Genomic DNA, 20335 nt, shown 5'->3' with positions numbered 1-20335 from the left:
ATTTTGAAGAAATAGACCATGTTTCTGAACATTAATAATATATATATATAATAAATAAATATATATAATGAAAAACAATCTTTTGACTCAGAAATCGTATATTTTACGGTGGATTTGGTTTAAAAGGAACCGTTACATATAGAATTCAAAATTAGACACTCTAACATGCACATGCGTAGTCACGGTGGCCGAGAGGTTAAGGCGTTGGACTCGAAATCCAATGGGGTTTCCCCGCACAGGTTCGAATCCTGTTCGTGACGGATTTTTTTTCCAGGGTTTCAACTTTAATGACGTGGTACTCGGATGCAAACACACGCCACGTTTTCTACGCTACTATAGAAATATGAAGGAGGATGTGTGCGATTGTGTTGTTCATTTTTGCATAAATAACGTCAGGAAAACTCAGCTATTCCCGTATCCCGAAAGGCCGCCTGACATCAGTGTTGCCAGATTGGGCTAGGGGTAATTTTGTATATATTACTTTTCTACCAAAGCTCTTTATAGTCTGTGTGTTCGTGTGTGTGTAGTATTTAGTGTGTAGTGTGTAGTGTGTTTGCGTGCGTGTGTGCGTGCGTGCGTGCGTGTGTTTGTGTGTGTTTGGGCATTTGCATGCGTGCGTGATTTATTCACGGTTTTCCAAAATCTTCGAGGTAGCCTACAGACTAAACTATCCAGACAAACCTTATAATAATAATAATAATAATAATAATAATAATAATAATAATAATAATAATAATAATAATAATAATAAATGAAATTTATATAGCCATGGTACTCTAAGACGCTTTACATATTGGCCTATCAAAACTGGGCTTATGCGCGTTGTGCCGAAAAAAATCTGCGTGCTAAATTAAGCTATTTTGCATCGCTCCCTGTATTTCAGAATCAGAATCATAACTTTTATGATATCTTATTGTCTCAGTACACAAGAGTACAAATCTTAGGCTTGGTTTCTCAACAGCCACATAGCAGCAACAATACAAGATAAAGTAAATAGAGAGAAAAATATGTAAAAATAAGTAGCAGCATAGATCACAATAAAAAAAGTCGTTATATGAGAAACTAAAACAGTGGTAATAAGTTATAATAATTAATGAGGTGTAGTAGAGTGTAAAGTGTATTGTAAACCGTTACACCTCCTTACTTCCAGTCTACATATGTGTATTCAACAACTCTCAGGTTTTCCCGTTTGGAGGGGTTATAGCGTTTTGCCCCCATTCACCTCCCATATTAAATAATATTATTATAGAAAGAGTTAAAAAAAAAATGCAATACAAATGAATAATTAAAACGTATAAATGTTTGGCCATAATAGTTTACATTGATATGCCCAACTTCCTGGTATTGATTTGGTGTTAATTACCGGTACTGAAAATCAGAAAGAAAAAGTATAATGAGGAAGGCCCAGAATAACAATAGTGTGGCCTGCTTTGCAACCCCACTAACCAGGGCCTTCAGCATGTCAGAGGTCATATGAACCACTGGGCTCCATGAAGCCTGTAATCAGATGTATTGTCTGTATAATTTTAAGTGACACATGGGTTTTTTCAAGGAGTTTTAATTGAATTAATTTTAGTTGAATATTTGATACATTCCTATTTCCTCAGTAAAAAATGGAACCAAAAATGCAATCCCCTCAGTCTAGTCAATCATTTGTAATTGCATTCTTAAGATAAATGAAATAATAATGAAGTCAGTCGCACCAGCAGGGTGTGGTTACACACAACCCAACCGGTAACACGACATCACAATGACAACTACAATGACAAAATAGCTCCTGCCGATTTTACCCGGGTGTTACGCCCTGCACTGCTGTTATTAATAATCTCAATCAGAATCAGAATGAGGACTACTTTTATTACATCCTATTGCACAAGTACACAAGAGTACAATTCTTAGGCTTGGTTCCTCAACAGCCACATAGCAGCAGCAATACATGATAATGTAAAGAAAGAGAAGTACAATTCTAAATATGTAAAAAAATAAGGAAAAATAAGGAGCAGCCTAGATCATAATTATAAATAATAGTAATACAAATAAAGCAAGTAATAAAGAGATACTAAGACGGGGGTAATAAGTAATAAGAAGAAATTAGGTAAAGTGTAGCGTAAATAGTTCTAGTGGTAATGTTAGTGCTAGTAATGGTTACTAATATCACCACAAATGCTTATTCACTTAACTTCTTCACGTGTCAATACTTACCGATGGCAAATTTCGTAATTGTCTTGATCAGTAAATCAGCCCTGATTTTAGAATCAGGGCTGATTTCCTCGCAAATGGCATCAAATGCCATTTGATACCATCCTAAAAATTGGCCAGTTTGCCATCCCATGACATCCATTATATTCCAAATCAGTATTTAGCAGCTTCCGTAGATGTTCCTTTGTTTAGTCTGACCGGGGTTCGAACAAACAGGGTTTAACCCTAACCCCCTAAACCTAACCCTTCTCTGGCTATAACCTTAATATGGGGACAGGCCTAACCCTAACCCTATCACCTACTGGGTTAATCAACAGACTAAATCATCTTGCATCTTTAATGCATCTTAGCGGTGGAGCCAAAAAAGAGGCCTCTTTCAAAGAGTACCAGTCCCTCTGCCAGTATAATATGAACATTCCCACTGCCAGTATGAACATTCCCTCTACCAGTACTAAAATTAACATTCCCACTACAGTACTAAGATGAACAGTCCCAGTACCAGTACTAAGATGAACATTCCCACTAATGGTACTCAAAGTGGGAGGAGAGGATTCACAGGTTTCCCAGGGGTCCCATCGTCATCACAAGTCATTTGGAGATGAAGACTATATGAAGTAATCTCATTATTCCTCACAAAAAAGTAATTTTAGTGATACTCATCCAAAGTGTAAGGATTAATGACATTTATGCTGATTAAATATAAAACTGGCAAACTGCTCTTTTACATGTTCTTATTAACCATACGTTTTATACGATTAGTTGAATTGTGTCAATGTTTTTAAATAGATCAATTACGTTGTATTTGGTTGGATCCTTATTAACCTTTATGAACTTTTTAAATGGTGTTTCTTGTCTTAGAGTTATTTCTAAAACTACAAACAATGATTAAAGAGTGTGTCACATGGACGTGAAGTCACATGGAGATGTGGTCTATATGGACATGAAGTCACATGGAGATGAAGTCTATATGGACATGAGGTCAAATGGTACACATATGCTAACTACTACTCTAACTTTCACGTTGGAATAGGCTTCTGATGTGTCATTGTGTGGTGTTATTGTATATTTATTTAGTCTAAATGTGTACATTTCTGACTCCATATTCGACAGATGCTGTGTTATTTATTTTTTTATACACAGTAGCTCTATATATCGCGATACGTTGGAAGTCTCGGGTCAGGGGGAGCCAATCACAGAGCTTGCTATCTGACTCACAGCACGGAGCTGGAAGCACAGCAGCGTCAGCTGAGTCTGGATGTGTTGCGGCCGTCGTAGCAAGAAAAATAAAATAATCCACCCAAAAGTAAAACACGACAGTAGAATTTGCAACCTGACTCGTTCCTAGTGACCCACAAGAGAGAGAGAGAAGAGAGAAGAGAAGCCGCACAGACGACGCGCAGCGGGGCTAACGCAGCGTTCACATCAACCCGGCAAACAAAGAGACCCCTTTCCAACGTCAACATTTTTCCTCCATATTCAATAGTTATGAGTCATGTGGCCGTCGACAATGTCCACGGTCTAGAGCAGCAGGTAAGGCTTTCAACATAATCCGCAGTCTGTTCCCGGCGCTTTTCCCGATCGTCGTGTTAGCTTCAGCTAGCTCATTATGGCTAAACCAGAAGCCGAATGCTAACGGCCGCAACACACCGTGGCTGAAGCGCGGAGCGCAAGCGGAGGCGCTTCCTTTCCGCTCCAATCAGCGCTCGGAACATACCGCAGGCGGCGCCGAGCCACACTGCACAGCGCGTTCGGTGTGAATGTCCTGCAGCAGCCTGGCCTTGTGACGCGTTCACCAGCGGAATAACATATCTATATAGAAATGTCCTGATGCGGTCTACGCGGTATTCATTGATATTCTATAAATGATATATTATATTGCATGCTTCCGATTGTTTCTAACGCTTGGGTTTAGTGTGTTAGTAGCATTCCTTCGCTAAGCTGATGCTACCTCGCTAGTTGGCACGGGGTGCGCTTGTTCCCCTGGCCGCGGAGAGGGGCGGGGTTAACGATACGTTGACGTTAACCGAACGGTTTTGGTAGGGGGTTAGACGCACGTAAACACCTGAATTCGATTGAAACACGTTTTTTTTACACATCGAATTATGTTGTGCACGTCAAATAACACGTATTGCACGACACTGCGAGATACGCACGTTTTATTTACGTCGATAAGCGCCCAGAAGGCAAGCCGCTTGTTTCGCCCCGCCCGCCTAACTCGAGACCCGGGATCCAGCGGCCCGCTCTGACCGCTTGATGAAGCGCCCCCCGCGGTCAGCATTAGTGCGTTTGTTGTGCAGATAAAATGGAGGTAGGATGGAGTCTGAGCTGGTGAAGCAGCCATCAGTCCTCCCCCTAAATACGTATACTTTGTATATATACTTATATATTTTTTTATATTTGGCCGATTACATATACTTTGTATATGTATTCAGGGTGTAAGAAACACTTTTCTGTTTGTATTTTATATTTGGCTAAATACATGTACTTAATATATTCTTTGTATATGTATGTGTAAAATTCACTTTTAGATTAATATTTTATCTTTCGATAAATAAATATACTTTGTATATGTATGTGTAAAATAAACGCATACTTATATTTTTTATTTGGCTCGTGGTGGAGACACTCATGACCTCAACCTTTAGTTATTAATTTCTTTGGTTTATTTTTATTTGTTCATTTCCTTGACGTGTGTCTATTTTATATGTAGTTTCTATTTAGCTCTATGTTTTAGCTTAGCTGTATTTAGATGCCGTTTCAAATCAGTCAGTTTCCCTTTTATTACATCTTGCTCTACGCAAGAACACGTGTACAATTCTTAGGGTTGGTTCCCCAACAGCCACATAGCAGCAACACGATAAAGTACATAAAGATAAGTAGCAGCACAGATAACAATACTAAATAGTGATAATAATAAAGTAAATAAATATATGAGAAATTAAAATCAGCACCAGGCTGTCAATGTGCAAGGCCTGTTTCACCCATCATGACATCATTGTCTGTCTTCCCCACAACCCCATCATTTCCCTCTGCGTCATTGTGGACTAGATAAGGCTGACCAGGCAAGCGTTGGTATATTTGACTTAAAGGTGACATATTACACCACCAGGTGTGAGTGTGATTAGCCGTTACAAGCCGTAATGAAAATCAGCCTCAAGTGGGCGTGTCCGCCTAAATGTATGATGGATAGATCAGCAACGTTTTGCCACTGTCCAGTGTCCACTGTGTAGGCTGGTAGATTGTTCTATCCAGCACATATCTAGGAGGACGACACGCCCACTTGTGATGTCAGAAGAGGCAGATTCTCAAAATGGCTTATGCCTGGTATAATCCCTCAAGAAAAATCAACAGGCTATTCAGCTTCGTGCCTTGTTAACGGGCTGTTGTCATCACTGGAAGGGTCGTCACCCCCTCACTCACACAAATGGGATCCCTGTGGATTTGTGCAGATCACGATGGCATGATCTTGATTCTTTATTGTTCCCAGACGGGAAATGAGGGAAAATCAGACGGATGGATGATCCTTTAGCTCAAACACGCGCCTCCCATTGGCTGTCCTGACGTACAACAAGCTCTCCATGAAGCCCACGTTTGAGGGTTAATGATACTCGTAACAGACACACGTTTCAGACAGACACACGACAGACGCGCGTCTCAAAGCTAAATGATCTCCTACAGCACAGTTCACTAGAAACAGATAGTCTTGCGTTTCAGACTAGGGCTGGACGATATGTCCAAAAAACGACATCACGTTATTGCATATCAGTCTGAATGATAATTGTTATGAATGATGGAGTGCATCCCAAGTGATACTGTTCCATTTGGTTATATGTTGGATTAAATATGTGTTGGCCTTGTGCGTTTCATACAGTCTATGGTGTTATCCGTTACAGCTACTTTCCTTGGTGCGCGAGTGCATCAGTGTGTTGGACTGACTCATTCAAATGAATACTAATCCCACTCCTCCATATGTTAGTGAGGTTAATTATATTCAATGTCCCTTTTACATCTGAACATATTGAACATATTGATGCAAACTCCGTCGTGCAGTGTTTACATGCCGTTGCGTCTTTTCTTAAAGGGGTAGTTCGGAATTTTGGACATGGGGCCTGATTCTGAAGTGAGCATTGGTATTCTTTATCACTGGAGACAGTTTTCAACACATTTCATTCAGTCCTTCTAGTTGCAGAGTTCGCTCGTGCTAGGCTAGCGCACGGCAACGGGCAATGCTAGCCTGCTATTAAAAACAGTCTTACCCACTCCACAGTACACCCGAGGTAAATCAATTATAACGCCAGACTATAGATTTAAATGTCTGTGTTGATAGAATAATGTAAGAAATAAAACTAACCTTGCATCGCATTAATCATCGAGGGACTACTTTCTCAGCAGAAGCGGAATTTTACTATGTGCCGGTTAGTTTTGTAACCGAATCACGACAGAAGAACGTAAACAGAGAAGCGTGGGACAGAAGCGCAATTGAACGACTAAGCAACATGTGGTGGTTCAGTGTGCTTTTAGAAATTGTAGAAATATACGCTACAGATGGGCACCACAAAGTTTCCACCAATTTCCAGTGCGAGATCCAGAAAGGACTCAACTGTGGCTTGTTGCTGCTGGCTTGAACATCGAAACACCGGCTCGTACATGTACGGTTCGTTGGATACAACAAATTCGTTTTTTACAACAAAAACATAATCGTCTTCAAAAGCAGATGCATCGCTAAGTCCTCCAAACGTGGCCATATCTTGTTAATTGAATACGCTAATAGAATTCCTTCGTTCACTGTACTCTGCGTTTGTAGCAATGACAGCGGCAGGTAAACAAACTAGAGCCGGTAACCTAGGTATCAGTCCGCCGCTGCCGTAGCCTACTACCAGGAATATAACACTGCTGCTGTGACCCAGCAATTCCCTCAAAATGCAATGCAATGCAAGGTTGGTTTTATTTCTAACATTATTCTATAAACAGACATTTAAATTTATAGTCTGTCGTTGTAATTGATTTACCTCGGGTGTACTGTGGAGTGGGTAACACTGTTTTTAATAGCAGGCTAGCATTGCCCGTTGACGTGCGCTAGCCTAGCACGAGCGAACTCTGCAACTAGAAGGACTGAATGAAATGTGTTAAACTGTCTCCAGTGATAAAGAATACCAATGCTCACTTCAGAATCAGGCCCTATGTCCAAAATTCCGAACTACCCCTTTAAAGGGACACAACGTATTTTCGCCGGCTCAGCTTACTCAAAATAACCTAACCCTAACATAATCAACGTAATGATTTTCACCTATAGAAGTATATTTTTCATGAATGCAGTTTTTAATGAATAGCATTTGCCGGTTGGTAGTTTACCCAGGATGCATTGTGAGCGGCTTGATGGAATGACTTGCTTCCTAGTTCAGTGGTTATCAAACTTTCCCTACTAGTGAACCCCCTCTAAGAATTGTTTTCAGCTGAGTACCCCCTTCAATTGAACAAGATATTATTGGGAGAAAAATGTATACACTTAACGTAAATAATGTGAGCGAGTTATATTAGGCAGTGTAGACATGAACATTAAAAGGGTGCAAATACTCACAATTTAGTCAGAAACATGGGCCTGGGCTTCATGCAACTGGTGGCTAATTCCCCCACACAAAATAAGCCAGGTGAGGGTCAGAGCATGTTGAGGTGAATCCCATTCTGATATATATCTGAAACTGATGGCATTTTGGTGTTTCTGGATGCGCTTTCTTTTTCACGGATTCCCCTTTCTCCTTCTTTCAAAAACAGATTTACGTTACACAAAGGGGCTGAACAATTTGGGGGTTAGACCAATATTGTGATAGCAATTTTTTCTTTTAAAGTTCCTTATGTTCTGTATTATAACATGCATATAAACTGCTCTTTCCTTTAGGCCAGGTATGACGAGATGAATTGATGCATGAATTGATATAACATCTTTATTTAATTATTAGATTGTAAAAAGATGAATCTATACGAACTTGCAGATCTCCAGTCAGTAACAGTAACAAAACAAAACAAGCAATTATTTATATCACAGCCTCGCCATCCGTTCTATGACATCGCGCTATCGGTTTGAATTTGCTGAATCGTTCAGCCCTTGTTTGTATAGATGTCTGCTGAGTGGGTACGTGTGCACTCACCTGTCTGTCCCCTGTGTTCCCCCAGCTCGCTGTCCTGGACTTGGCAGCGGCAGAAGGTCAGGGTGGCGGCACTGGCAGTAAGTAATCGTGTCCCTCCGGTCCTCATTCCCCAGATATCATGTCTGAAGTGTCCTTCTGAATGCCTGGAGCTCAAGCCAAATGTTGGCCCAAACATCTTTTGCAGATGTCAACTTTTTTTGTGCGATTTAAAATCAATAAATAATAATGATTTGAAATTATTTGATCATGATAACCCCTTGAGATGTAACATCTCGTTTCCGAGGTCCTGAACAAATACCTCCAAAAACATTATTCGCATACAAAGAAGATAAACGGAACAAGACAGAAGCAAACGGCCAGACAACAAAAGCACAAAACAAAGCACAAGACACAAAGGGCATACAATTACAACATAATACATAAAAGGGAATAATTATCGTTACTGTAATGTCGGTGTAATTTGGGTGTTTCAGTAAAGGGATAAGAATGAGTAATGAGATGCAGTTGAAAAGTTTTTAAAGTCTACATGTACAGAAAATGAGTTGACGATAATAATATGAACAAACTAAAATTTACAATTTAGCTTTAAAGTTGTTGAACCAGACTCTTTCACCCCCCAGGGCGGTACATTCCTCCACATTTAAGGAACAACGAAATTCCCCAAAATGGTGAGTCTTAAACAAGCTCGTATACAGGGCCCGGACCAAACCATCTATCTATATCACTTCTAAAGGCCGTGTGTTCACACCAAAAGCCAAGCGAAATTCAAGGGGTGTTACTCGCGGGAGTTTGTACTCGCAAATGGCAAACATTTACTCTACATTTGGCGCCGCCAGCAAAAGCCGAGCTGACCATGCTTGCGACTGTAGACACTACCGTTTGGGGTCATTTAGGCTGAATCCGAATACTTAGTACATACTATTTCTCTTCAGTGTCTACTACTTGACGGTACTACACTTGACAGTGTAGTACGGTCTGCAGCTATGCGTAGAACGCCTCAGAACGCTTCCGAACATCGCCGAAACTCCACCAGCTGTTTGGAGATGGCGTATCTCCCCTCAGATGCCGGCAAAATTACCTTGATAAGTTACCTGTTTTCCGTCTTGTCATCGTTGCTATTAAATTAAAAATGTCAATTTTTACTTAATTACTTACTTTACTATTTTACTCATTTTAATGTCTCATTTTTTCGCCGCTTTCTACGACGTCTTTCTGGTGGTGTCGGGTCAGCCATCTCTTCTTTTCGTTCGTTACCAGACTCCGGTTGCATTGTGGGATAGCGTAGTGAACTCCGTGGTTTACTTTGGCGGTAGTACGCATTCGGAAACGTCTTCCGTACTACACAATGCGTACTGAGCATTCGGACGCGCTATATTTTTGGCGTACTACAAAATGCATACTATATAGTAGTCAAGTATGAGTATTCGGATTCAGCCTTAGAAAGGTCCTTATTTTAGAAAGAAGAGCACAGTTTGTTTCAATGAAGATAAGTGAATGAAGTAAAGTAAATTAATCAGAAATACAGTCTAGACATTGTTATCGGGTCAATGACTATTCTAGCTGTAAACGGCTTATTTTTAATGAAATATCTACATAGGTGTACAGAGGCCTACTTCCAGCCACCATCACACCTGTGTTCTAATGGTACATTGTTTAATCGTGTTAAATGGCTAATTGATTGATAGAAAACCCTTTTGCAATTATATGAGCACAGCTGAAAACGTATAAAAAGTTTAATCACGATTCTTGTAGTCAATATTGAAATCACGATGATTTTTGCGATTGAAAACATGATGCGTTTTTAACAGATCTTTGAAATTTCCACTTAAAATAATAACCACAATGTTCAAATTGCAAATAATTAACAAATATGTCTCCAGCTGTTTCAACTCGATTCGATTAGTTTTGATATTGTTTGAGCCAAAAATCACTCTAGGATTTCGATAGATTGCACAGCCCTAGCGTTGCGCCAAAAACTTGCTTCGCTTTTGGTGTGAACCCCCCCCTTTCAGTGGAATCTACTCCCCGTAGAGCCCCAATGGTAACTCGCCTGCCATCATTTTTTTTTTTTTTGTTTGAAAAGATTTGTGCACAATGGCTTATGAGCTATCTGCAAACATACTCAAATCAACATAGTCTTCTCTACTGCCTCGTAATCCACCTCTGGTTCAGCTGTCGCATTAACTCTGCATCTCTGTGCATGACCAAGTGCATAATATGCTTCCTTAATCGTTTCCGGTGGGTCAAAATGACTTCCCCTTACACTACATTGCTTAGAAGTTGAAATCTCCGCTTTCAAACGCCTTTAGGGGTTTCTGTCTGCCATCGGGTGTGATGTTGATTACAAGCCTTTTTCAAACTGTCCCCATTAGTCTACCGATTTGGGACAGTCCACTAGGTAGAGCTATCCTACCAGTTGGTGCAGTCCAATTGGTAGACTGGACGGCTGGTCGATCTATCCGACCAGTTGGTACAGTCCACTGGGTAGGCTGGTCGGCCTGTCCTACCAGTTGGTACAGTCCACTGGGTAGGCTGGTCGGCCTGTCCTACCAGTTGGTACAGTCCACTGGGTAGGCTGGTCGGTCTGTCCGACCAGTTGGTACAGTCCACTGGGTAGGCTGGTCTAGCTACCCTTCAAGTTACTAAAGTCCTAAAGGTTGGCTCATCTAGCTATCCTACCAATCTGTACAGTCCACTGGGAAGGCTGGTCTTTCTGTCCAACCAGTTGGTACAGTCCACTGTAGGCTGGTCTGTCTATAAAACCAGTTGGGACACTCCACTGGCTAGGCTGGTCGGTTGTTTTATCCTACCAATTGGTACGATCCACAGCTTATACTGGTCTTCCCATCATGCATCTAGGTGGACACACTTACGTGTGGTGTCGCAATAATGATGGATACAACCAGTGGTACATGGCCCCCTTTTTTAAAAGAAAAAGATGATTTATTTCCTTTTAAACCAAATGCTGCAAGACTGACGATTTCTTTGGTATCCATAAGTTTTGAGCCTCGTAAATGTTCATTAAGTTACGACGTAGAAGTCATCCTTAAGTCGGGCTAGTTCAAAGTTTGGAAAACCCGGGGCTGTTTGTACCCTCGATCTTATAAGTCTAGTCAATCAAACCATATGATAATTAAATTAAAGGAACTAAGGAGCCTTCAATATTTTTTATGTGTATTTAATTTACACGTAAAATTAATTACACATGCGATATTAATCAATATCAGTAAAACATATATTCTCTCTCTCTCTCTCTCTCTCTCTCTCTCTCTCTCTCTCTCTCTCTCTCTCTCTCTCTCTCTCTCTCTCTCTCTCTCTCTCTCTCTCTCTCTCTCTCTCTCTCTCTCTCTCTCTCTCTCTCTCTCTCTCTCTCTCTCTCTCTCTCTCTCTCTCTCTCTCTCTCTCTCTCTCTCTCTCTCTCTCTCCCCCCCCCCCTTCCCCCCCCCCCTCGCTTATACACTGCAGGCTTAAATCGTTAATGATTCCATATCAGGCAAATTAACTCGACCCTCTCCCTCCTGCAGCTGGGAGCCTATGGAGTAGTGCTCTTTTACAACCTGCAATGGGATCACTTCTTTTAATTCCAATACTATCACACGTCGGGTTCAGCAAAAAACGACAAATGCCTAAAATCAATGGAGTGACCAAGGTGCGCTTGATTTGTATTTCCTTGGTGGCGCCCCCCCCCACTGCAGCTATCCTTGCTTCCTGTTTTGGCTGATGGCCTGTTTCGACGGACTAACCCACTTTTGTGTCGTCGTGTTGATTTCTGTTGTCTACGTCTACTCACCAATGTTTGTCTTCAGCAGGAAATGCGTTCTCTGCCGGACGACAGCCCGGCTTCGCCATGACTCCCGGGCCCAACTGTAAGTATTGGTCAACCCCCCACTCCCACCCAGGACCAGAACACTGATATTTTGAATTTAGGAACACGTGATGCTACTGTGTATTCCTGATTGCCAAACGATGAAACTAGCTCCTGTGTCATTTTGGGGACATTGGGCCAGATTTCCCCTCCCAATCTGGCAACCCGTGTGCAGCACACTGCAGCCAGGGTTGTCAGAATCTGGCAACCCTGATCCCAATCCCGGGGGCTGTGATCTGTTAAGATGCGACGCCCATGCTCCTCCTGTTGGGGGTTTTATTGAATATTTTAGCCGGCTGATTATCACAAAAACTAGAGATGGAATTATAGTCCATCTACTACGTCTGAACCTGCGATATAATATAATATACTTTTTATTCTATAATTTAGACATTTAAACACTAAAGGCATAGTTATGGTTCCACATCGACGCAACGCAAGGGGTTTACCCTTGACCCCTTGCCTCCTTGCGGACCCTCCCTGCGTCCACCGCAAGAGCGGGACGTGCACCTCCCAAAAATGGTTACCGTGCGTTAGGGCTGTAGGGCGGTATGGACTAAAATGAATATCGCGGTATGATTTGAGGCATAGACGGAAACGGTATTATATCCCGGTATGTTAATTTGATCTTCTAATTTTGATTTCAATGCTTCTGAAGGGGTCAATTGCTGGTTAGGCAGCAATACTGCAAGAAAAAAAAAAGCTAAATCTTTTCTCAAGTTACTTCCATCTCTGAAAACCACTGATGTTTAATAGCATGGATTTCTTTCTCCACATGCTTGCTTATAGTTTTGGTATCTCAATTTGGCTGAAGTGTGCGAGCAGCTAACGCGTACCTCGGATTGAGTGTTTTGACCATCTCTTTAAAGCCCTTTCTATCAACATTTTGAAAGGGAACCATTTCCTTGCACAGCTAAACAGTGACGGTGTTTGTTATCTCGTTCCATGCTGGCTTTTTTGGAAGGAAGGACTGGCTTTGGATAATGCGTGCGGAAGCGACGTCTCTGGACGAAATGCAGAGACGGCTTCACGCTGCCAGCGTCCGTCTCGTACGGTGTTGAATAAGAGCTCGTGAAGGGACAGCATACTGCCTGAGAAGGCAGTATGCTGTCAAATCTGTCCCTTGGAAAAGTAACGTTGTGCCGAATTGAAAAGGGAACTACGTTTCGTTACATTTTCAGTAGTTGTGTGTAACTTGACCTTTTACATGAAAAAGTAGTTACTGTAGCAACGCGTTACTTACTGTGTAACGTGTTTCACACAACAATTGTCCAACGGTTTCTGTACCGTTTACACCGTTTACCCCTACCTTGCGTCGAGGCGCAGCAAGGGCTGTGATTGGTCCGCTCACTAAAACCCAACGCAGTACCAAAACAGGTTCACCACTGTGTCGAAGCGTCTGCGTGGTCCTTCATATCCAATCCCAACTAAGCCTTTACGGAAGCCTTCTCTGCGTCGCCGTTCACGACTGCGTGTGTGTGTTGGCCCCGCAGACGGCGTGGGCGGCTGGGACGGCGGCCGCAACACCTTTGTGAACGGCTACCACGACAACCGGCTCAACGGCGCTAACACCTTCAACCGCGGGCCGCCGCGAATGGAGCGGGGGCGGGGCCTCAGCGGAGGCGGAGGGGGATACCGCGGCAACAGGGGCGGCGGCACCTTCAACCCCATCAGCCCCATCAACCCCATGCAGCCCATGGCGTTCGCCGGCTACGAGAATAAAGGTGAGCCTCGACAGTAACTAACTATCTGAAACTAACTAGACTGTAACTGGACTAACTAAACTAATTAACTGAACTGTAACTTACTAGACTGTAACCAACTAGATTGTAACTGGAACTAACTAACTAACTAGACTGTAACAGGAACTAACTGGACTGTTACTGGAACTAACTGGACTAACTAAGTTACTGGACTGTAACTAACTGGACTAACTCACTCTAATACGTTCAACAATTAGGAATGAAACCCTAGACATTAAATCATAATAATATGACTAATAAATAAGCAGCTTTTTGAAATGAACACCTTCAACAAGAATATATTTTTCAAGTTATCTTCTTATATATTCTTTGACGTCGTAGTTAAGATGGCAGGCGTGTGTTGCTTAGGCGACCGCCTTCAATTTAGAGTGCTGTGGTTCACCCTGATTTGCCCCCTCAATGCCCTGTAATGTAAACCTCCGTGCTGACCTACCTACATGTGTCTTTCTGAACGGAGGCGTCGGCCAAGCGACTAAAGGCTTTGTCACCATGCCGACAGACGCCGGCTGGAACACTGTAAAGGAGGCGTACGGCGGCGGCGGCGGCGGAGGCTTCGGTAACAACCGCGGCAAGTCGGCCTTCTTCAACGACCGCGGAAACGCAAACAGAGGACGGTAAGCAAGAGCAGGCTGTAGGAGGGGGGGTGTAGTATTACCGTGTGACCTCCAGAGTTAACCCCTGACCCCTGGAGTCACCGTGTGACCTCCAGAGTTAACACCTGACCCCTGGAGTCACCGTGTGACCTCCAGAGTTCACACCTGACCTCTGGAGTTACCGTGTGACCTCCAGAGTTACCGTGTGACCCCTGGAGTAACAGTGTGACCTCTGGAGTTACCATGTGACCTCCAGAGTTAACGCGTGACCCCTGGAGTTGCAGTGTGACCCCTGGAGTTACCGCGTGACCTCCAGAGTTACCTGGTATGTTTTCCATCTCTGTGAAAGTAGTACTGGTCTGAAGTCAGCTGTGTATCTCGCAGAAAGCCTTGTCTCTTTCTTCTTACGGATGTAAAGAATCAATAATCAAATGTTCCAATAGATTTAAAGATTCGTAAAAGCCAACGGGGCCTTGAGTTAGCGCGGAATAATTTACGGTGCTAACTAAATAAAATAGTTGAATAAAATATCGGATAATGCTTATTTGACCTTGCCCTACCGTGCCCTTTTGGTAATGCAAGCTGTTTCACATTATTTTAATTTAGAGTGGAGTAAGTGGAGTCTACTGCTGGTGTTGCACCATATAAACCAAACCGTTGGATAAATCCATCCATTTTCACAGCTTTGTGGAAACGATCCCTGCATGAACGCAGTTCTCTGAAATGTAGAAATGCAGTAGCTCAGGAAGTAGAGCGGCTTGGCTTGTAACCGCAAGGTTGCTAGTTCGATCCCCGGCTCCTCGTGGGGCAATAATGTAAAGCGCTTTGGGTGGCCTCTGGTTACAAAAAAGCGCTATTTAAATGCAGTCCATTTAGCATTTGTTTAATGAATCCTGGTCCGGTTTCATCAAGGAAACCCCTTTTCATTGTGTGTTTGTTTCGCCAGTTTCGACCGCGGTGGCTTCGGCGGAGGCGGCGGTGGTGGTGGTGGAGGCGGCGGCGGTGGAGGCGGAGGCAACAGTCGCTGGGTTGAGGAGAGCAGAGACGACGAAGACTGGTCCAAACAAACCCCGCAAAACGAACGCCTCGAAAGGTATGTGATGTGTGTTGTGACGTGGTGTGTCTTTGTTGTGGTCTGTGTTGTAGTGTGTCTGTGATGGTGTGTCTGTGAGGTGTCTTTCTGTTTATGACATGGTGCTTCTGGGTTGTGGTGCTTCGTGGTGACTCAGTCTTGGTGTGTGTAAGCGGTGTGTGTGTGTGTGTGTGTGTGTGTCTGGGATGTGGTGTGTCTGTGATGTGGTGCGTCTGTGATGTGTTCTGTTTTTGTCAGTCCCTCCAGAAAAACGCGATTATGTGATCGCATAATTCAACGCATAATCAGCCTAAGTCTGCATATTCATGCGGGGGCCGCATTTTTTCAAATATGCCGCACTTTCACTGCATAAACTGCCAATTTCCGCGAAAAAAGCTGCCATTTCCCCCTGTTGCCATGGGAACGTTATGAAGTGACGTAATTACGCGACGTGAACGTCATCGCAAACCCCGTGATGAAGGCAAGATGAAGCGGTCTCATTTGCCAACAAAGATAAGTGCAAAAGACCGTGCAAAGCAGTTTCCCGGATTGTTAAACGACAGTGGGGGCAAATTATTTTGCACTCCGTGAAACTGCGTGTTGGACCACAGGCGGAAGTTGACGCTGGAAAACTACTTTGCCGCAGCCAAACATGCAAGGAGCGTTAAAGAGATGGACGTTGAGGGAGAGGAGATGGAGGATGAGGAATGATTGGCTAGTGTTAGAGGCTACGCAGTTAGTTTTCATTTTCACAGTGGACTGTTGTAGTTTCATTCAATGAGTTGATTCAACTTTACAGTTGTAAGATTGCACTTTTTTGCTACTCTTTTGAGAAGCTTCCTCTGTAAAACAGGAACATTTATTTATATTTTATTTATTCATTTTTACAGAAGTTTTAGCAGATTCTTTTGTAAAGCTACAGAAGTTGTACTCAATGTTTTGTAAGTTTGAGCCATGTTTTAAGGTCTCAAATAAAACAAGACTAGAACTTAAATATTCCAATTTACAATTAGGGCATTTAGCAGATGCTTTTATCCAAAGCGACTTACATCGTTTAATACACACATTGACACACAGACGGCAGAGTCAACCGTGCAAGGCGACAGCCAGCTCGTCAGGTCAAATTGTAAATTGTAAATATTCAGAGCACTTGCTGTGATGTAGTATGCTTGTTTTTCATAGATAGTAATAAGAAATGATTCTGTACATTAAGGTAATAGCCTAGTGAGAACAGGGTGTTGGGGGAATCACTTTTCCCCCTCTTTTTCGCAAGTTCCCGCATTTTTTCGCGAGTTCCCACAATTTCATCGCATAAAATTGCATAAATATGCCGCATATTTCATCGCATTTTCTAAGAAAACGTGCCGCATAATCAAGGATTTTTGGCCACATAAATCACAAAAAAACGCCGCATTTTTCTGGAGGGACTGTTTTGTGTTCTGTTTTCGTGTTAAATATGTTCTGTCTGGGATGTGTTCTGTTTTTGTGTCTGTTTAGTTTTTGTGTCTGAAATGTGCTGTTTTTCTGTCTGTGATGTTGTGTCTTTGTGTCCATGTTGTGGTGTGTCTGTGTTGTGGTGTGTCTGTGATGTGGTGTCTTTGTTTCCGTGTTGTGGTGTGTCCGTGATGTTGTGTCTTTGTGTCCATGTTGTGAAGTGGTGTCTTTGTGTCCGTGTTCTGTTGTGTCTTTGTCCATGTTGTGATGTGGTGTGTACGTGTTGTGGTGTGTCTGTAACATGGTGTCTTTTTGTCCATGTTGTGCTGTGTGTCTCTGTGTCCATGTTGTGCTGTGTGTCTGTAACATGGTGTCTGTGTGTCCATGTTGTGCTGTGTCTGTAACATGGTGTCTGTGTGTCCATGTTGTGCTGTGTGTCTGAAACATGGTGTCTGTGTCCATGTTGTGCTGCGTGTCTGTAACATGGTGTCTGTGTTGTTACGTCGGCAGGCAAGCATACTTGTATTATAGAAGGTTCCAGAGACCCAGCGAAAAGTTGAGCATGCGCGATCCAACCGGCTGAAGTACAGGCACCGTGTGACCCGTCTCTCTCTCCCCCCCCCCCCCCCCCCCCCCCTCCCCCTCCCAGTGAGCTGTTTTCCAGCAGCAACACCGGGATCAACTTTGAGAAGTACGACGACATTCCTGTGGAGGCCACCGGCCAGAACTGCCCGCATCACATCGAGAGTGTGAGTCCATGTCTGTCTGTCTGTCTGTCTGTACTAGCTTCCGCAAGAGACTCAAGACTCCCTGTACCGCCCCACCGCCCTTTCTCCTCCCTTACACTCCTAAAATCAACCCCCTCATACGCGCTTAATGTATGTTTGTACATCCTGGCATTTAATGTACGCATTTATTGTATGTTTGTGCGTCCTGGAACTTAATATACGCACTTATTGTATGTTGTACGTCCTGGCACTTAAAAGTCTACTGCATCTACTAGCATCATGCTGCGTCTTCCCCTAGCTAGGGATGTCCCGATCCGATCCCCGGCATCGGTATCGTTTCCGATATTGGCCCATTACGCTGGATCGGAGATCGGAGGGGAGAAATAAATATGGTCCGATCCGCGCAGCGTTTCACATGATGACAACAATAGTCGCCAATTAGGCGCATGAGAGCTAGAGCAAGAGAGCTACCTGTAGTCATGTCAGCAGTTTGGCAGTAATTCAACCGTGAAGAAGAAACAGCCTGGCTGTTGCACGGCTCACCACAGCTGTTGTTGATAGAGTTGCTAACAGTGGTTGATCTCAGCTGTTGTGATCGCCAAGCACAAGCTTGGCGATCACAAAAGAGAACCATTTCGGACTTCGCGGACGACTAATCTATTAAAATGATTAATCGATTGAAAATATGATTTATATATCAGGCATTAGGGTGTGGGGAAGCCCGTTTATATGGCTAGAGGCTTAATGCTTCTTGCATATCCAATGTACTTACGGTAGAAGCTAAAGACTAACGTAAACAATCTTTTTCACAATCATGATATCTATTCAAACTATATGCCAGAAAGAGACTCCAAAAAGTCCAACCGTACAAGCCGTATGATTTTGTGAGCTTATCTCGATTAACTAGATGTGAAAGATTAACGTCAATAAGACTTCCTGGTTACTACAAGTGATGACACCCACGCATGCACAAGCGCACACTTGATTCAACCATTTCAAACAGCTGTAACAGCTCAGCTATTCTATATATTAACTCAAATGTATTCAAACTTTAACCACTTAGCTATTTGTTTAACTCTTGTTTCCAACCTTTTTTTGGATGTTACTTTGTTTACTTTCTTTTGAACTCTGTTCAAATCTTCATTTGATTTAAGCCATTCAACTTTACTTTAGATGTTTTATGTTTTTTTTACTTATGGCAATCATTAGCAAAGTGCTTCCATATATTTTTGTATTATAATTTGTGCAAAAGCTCAACAAAGTATCGGTAGTATCGGTACCGTAGCTAGCCAAAGCTGTGGAATCAGCATCTGAAGTGAAAAGGTGGTATTGGGACATACCTACTCAAAGCTATCTTTTGTTGCATGTGGGGAATGAGTTAACCTAGCGATTGTTAGTGCTTGGCATTTGGTTCTATGAACATCCTTACTGTACTGTTTCTCTTTCTTCTGACTAATGGACTTATTGTAGGTCGCTTTGGATAAAAGGGTCTGCTAAACGCCCTGAATGTAAATGTTGTGAGTTCACTTGTCTGTCTGTCTGTTACCTTGGTTTGTCATCCGCCTGGATGGCTCTCAGCGTGTTTCAAGCATTTACATGAGTTGTTCGGCCACCAGAGAACAAGTCTGTCTGTCTGGGGATGGAACTAGCAACCTCCCTGTTACAAGTCAACCCCGCTCTACCTCCTGGGCTAAACCGTTCCTATACGGGGGGGCTATCCTAGCCATGGGGGTCCCTCAGTGACCCTTATGTAATCCGTGGGTGTGGGTGTGTTTGTGTGCAGTTCCAGGACATTGCGATGGGAGATATTGTGATGTCCAACATCGCTCTGACCCGCTACACCCGGCCGACCCCCGTGCAGAAGTACGCCATTCCCATCATTAAGAGCAAGAGAGACCTGATGGCCTGCGCACAGACAGGTACACGCCACCGTCACAGACCGACACTTTCTCTCATGCACACACACTGTCGGCACTAGACACGCGCGCACTGTAGACACGCACACTGTCGTCCTGTAGTCACTAGACACACACGCGCACATTGTATTCACTAAACACACACACGCACAGTGTAGACACACACACGCACAGTGTAGACACATACACGCACAGTGTAGACACTAGACACGCACACGTCAGAGTTCCCTTTGTCCGGTAATTACCGGTCCTTGACCGTAAAAAAAATGAGGACCAAAAATTCTAAATGTCTCCGGTCAATATGGCCGATTGGAAATAAGGCCCCGTCCACACGGAGCCGAAACGGGTTTTGTTTTATGCGGAATATTCAAGGCGCTGGTTCTCCACAGAAAAAAGTGGAGTGCATCAACCCTGCGCGCATACAGCATGAGTGCTGTATACAAACATTCAGTCACGAGGAGATTCAACCTTTTAAATTGAGCAGAAATACTTTCGAATGTGTTCATTTGAATTGTGTTTAAATATGCTACAGCGGTCATTTGTTTAGCCAATTCATGTAAAACGATGAGGGTTTTCATTGTAGCGTAGCCTATGATAAAATAAATAAGTTGTTACATTT

General features: G+C 43.0%; 1 protein-coding gene and 1 non-coding gene across 14 annotated transcripts in view; both read left to right on the top strand.

The window, feature by feature from the left end:
• The first annotated feature begins 178 nt into the window (after nt 1-178).
• trnas-cga (transfer RNA serine (anticodon CGA)) lies at nt 179-260 on the top strand. Its single transcript has one exon. It is a non-coding gene; the product is annotated as a tRNA-Ser (tRNA).
• A 3123-nt stretch (nt 261-3383) lies between these two features.
• LOC115546490 (ATP-dependent RNA helicase DDX3X) overlaps nt 3384-20335 on the top strand; it is a 37927-nt gene continuing 20975 nt past the window's right edge. For 2 of the 13 annotated variants that reach the window (XM_030359996.1, XM_030359988.1), the window contains exons 1-9: nt 3384-3729; nt 8371-8422; nt 8966-9013; nt 12155-12211; nt 13704-13934; nt 14473-14587; nt 15513-15659; nt 17722-17821; nt 19584-19719. In XM_030359996.1, the coding sequence (XP_030215856.1) occupies nt 3685-3729; nt 8371-8422; nt 8966-9013; nt 12155-12211; nt 13704-13934; nt 14473-14587; nt 15513-15659; nt 17722-17821; nt 19584-19719 (931 nt within the window). In that variant the 5' untranslated portion in view covers nt 3384-3684. Of the gene's footprint in view, nt 3730-8370; nt 8423-8965; nt 9014-12151; nt 12212-13703; nt 13935-14430; nt 14588-15512; nt 15660-17721; nt 17822-19583; nt 19720-20335 lie in introns of all 13 variants that reach the window. The other 11 variants (XM_030359992.1, XM_030359987.1, XM_030359986.1 and 8 more) reach the window with 8 other exon arrangements.

This window comes from Gadus morhua, chromosome 7 (genome assembly GCF_902167405.1).
Source record: "Gadus morhua chromosome 7, gadMor3.0, whole genome shotgun sequence".
Lineage (NCBI taxonomy): Eukaryota > Metazoa > Chordata > Actinopteri > Gadiformes > Gadidae > Gadus > Gadus morhua.
Note: the sequence above shows the minus strand (reverse complement) of the source record. Positions and strands in the feature narration are given on the sequence as shown.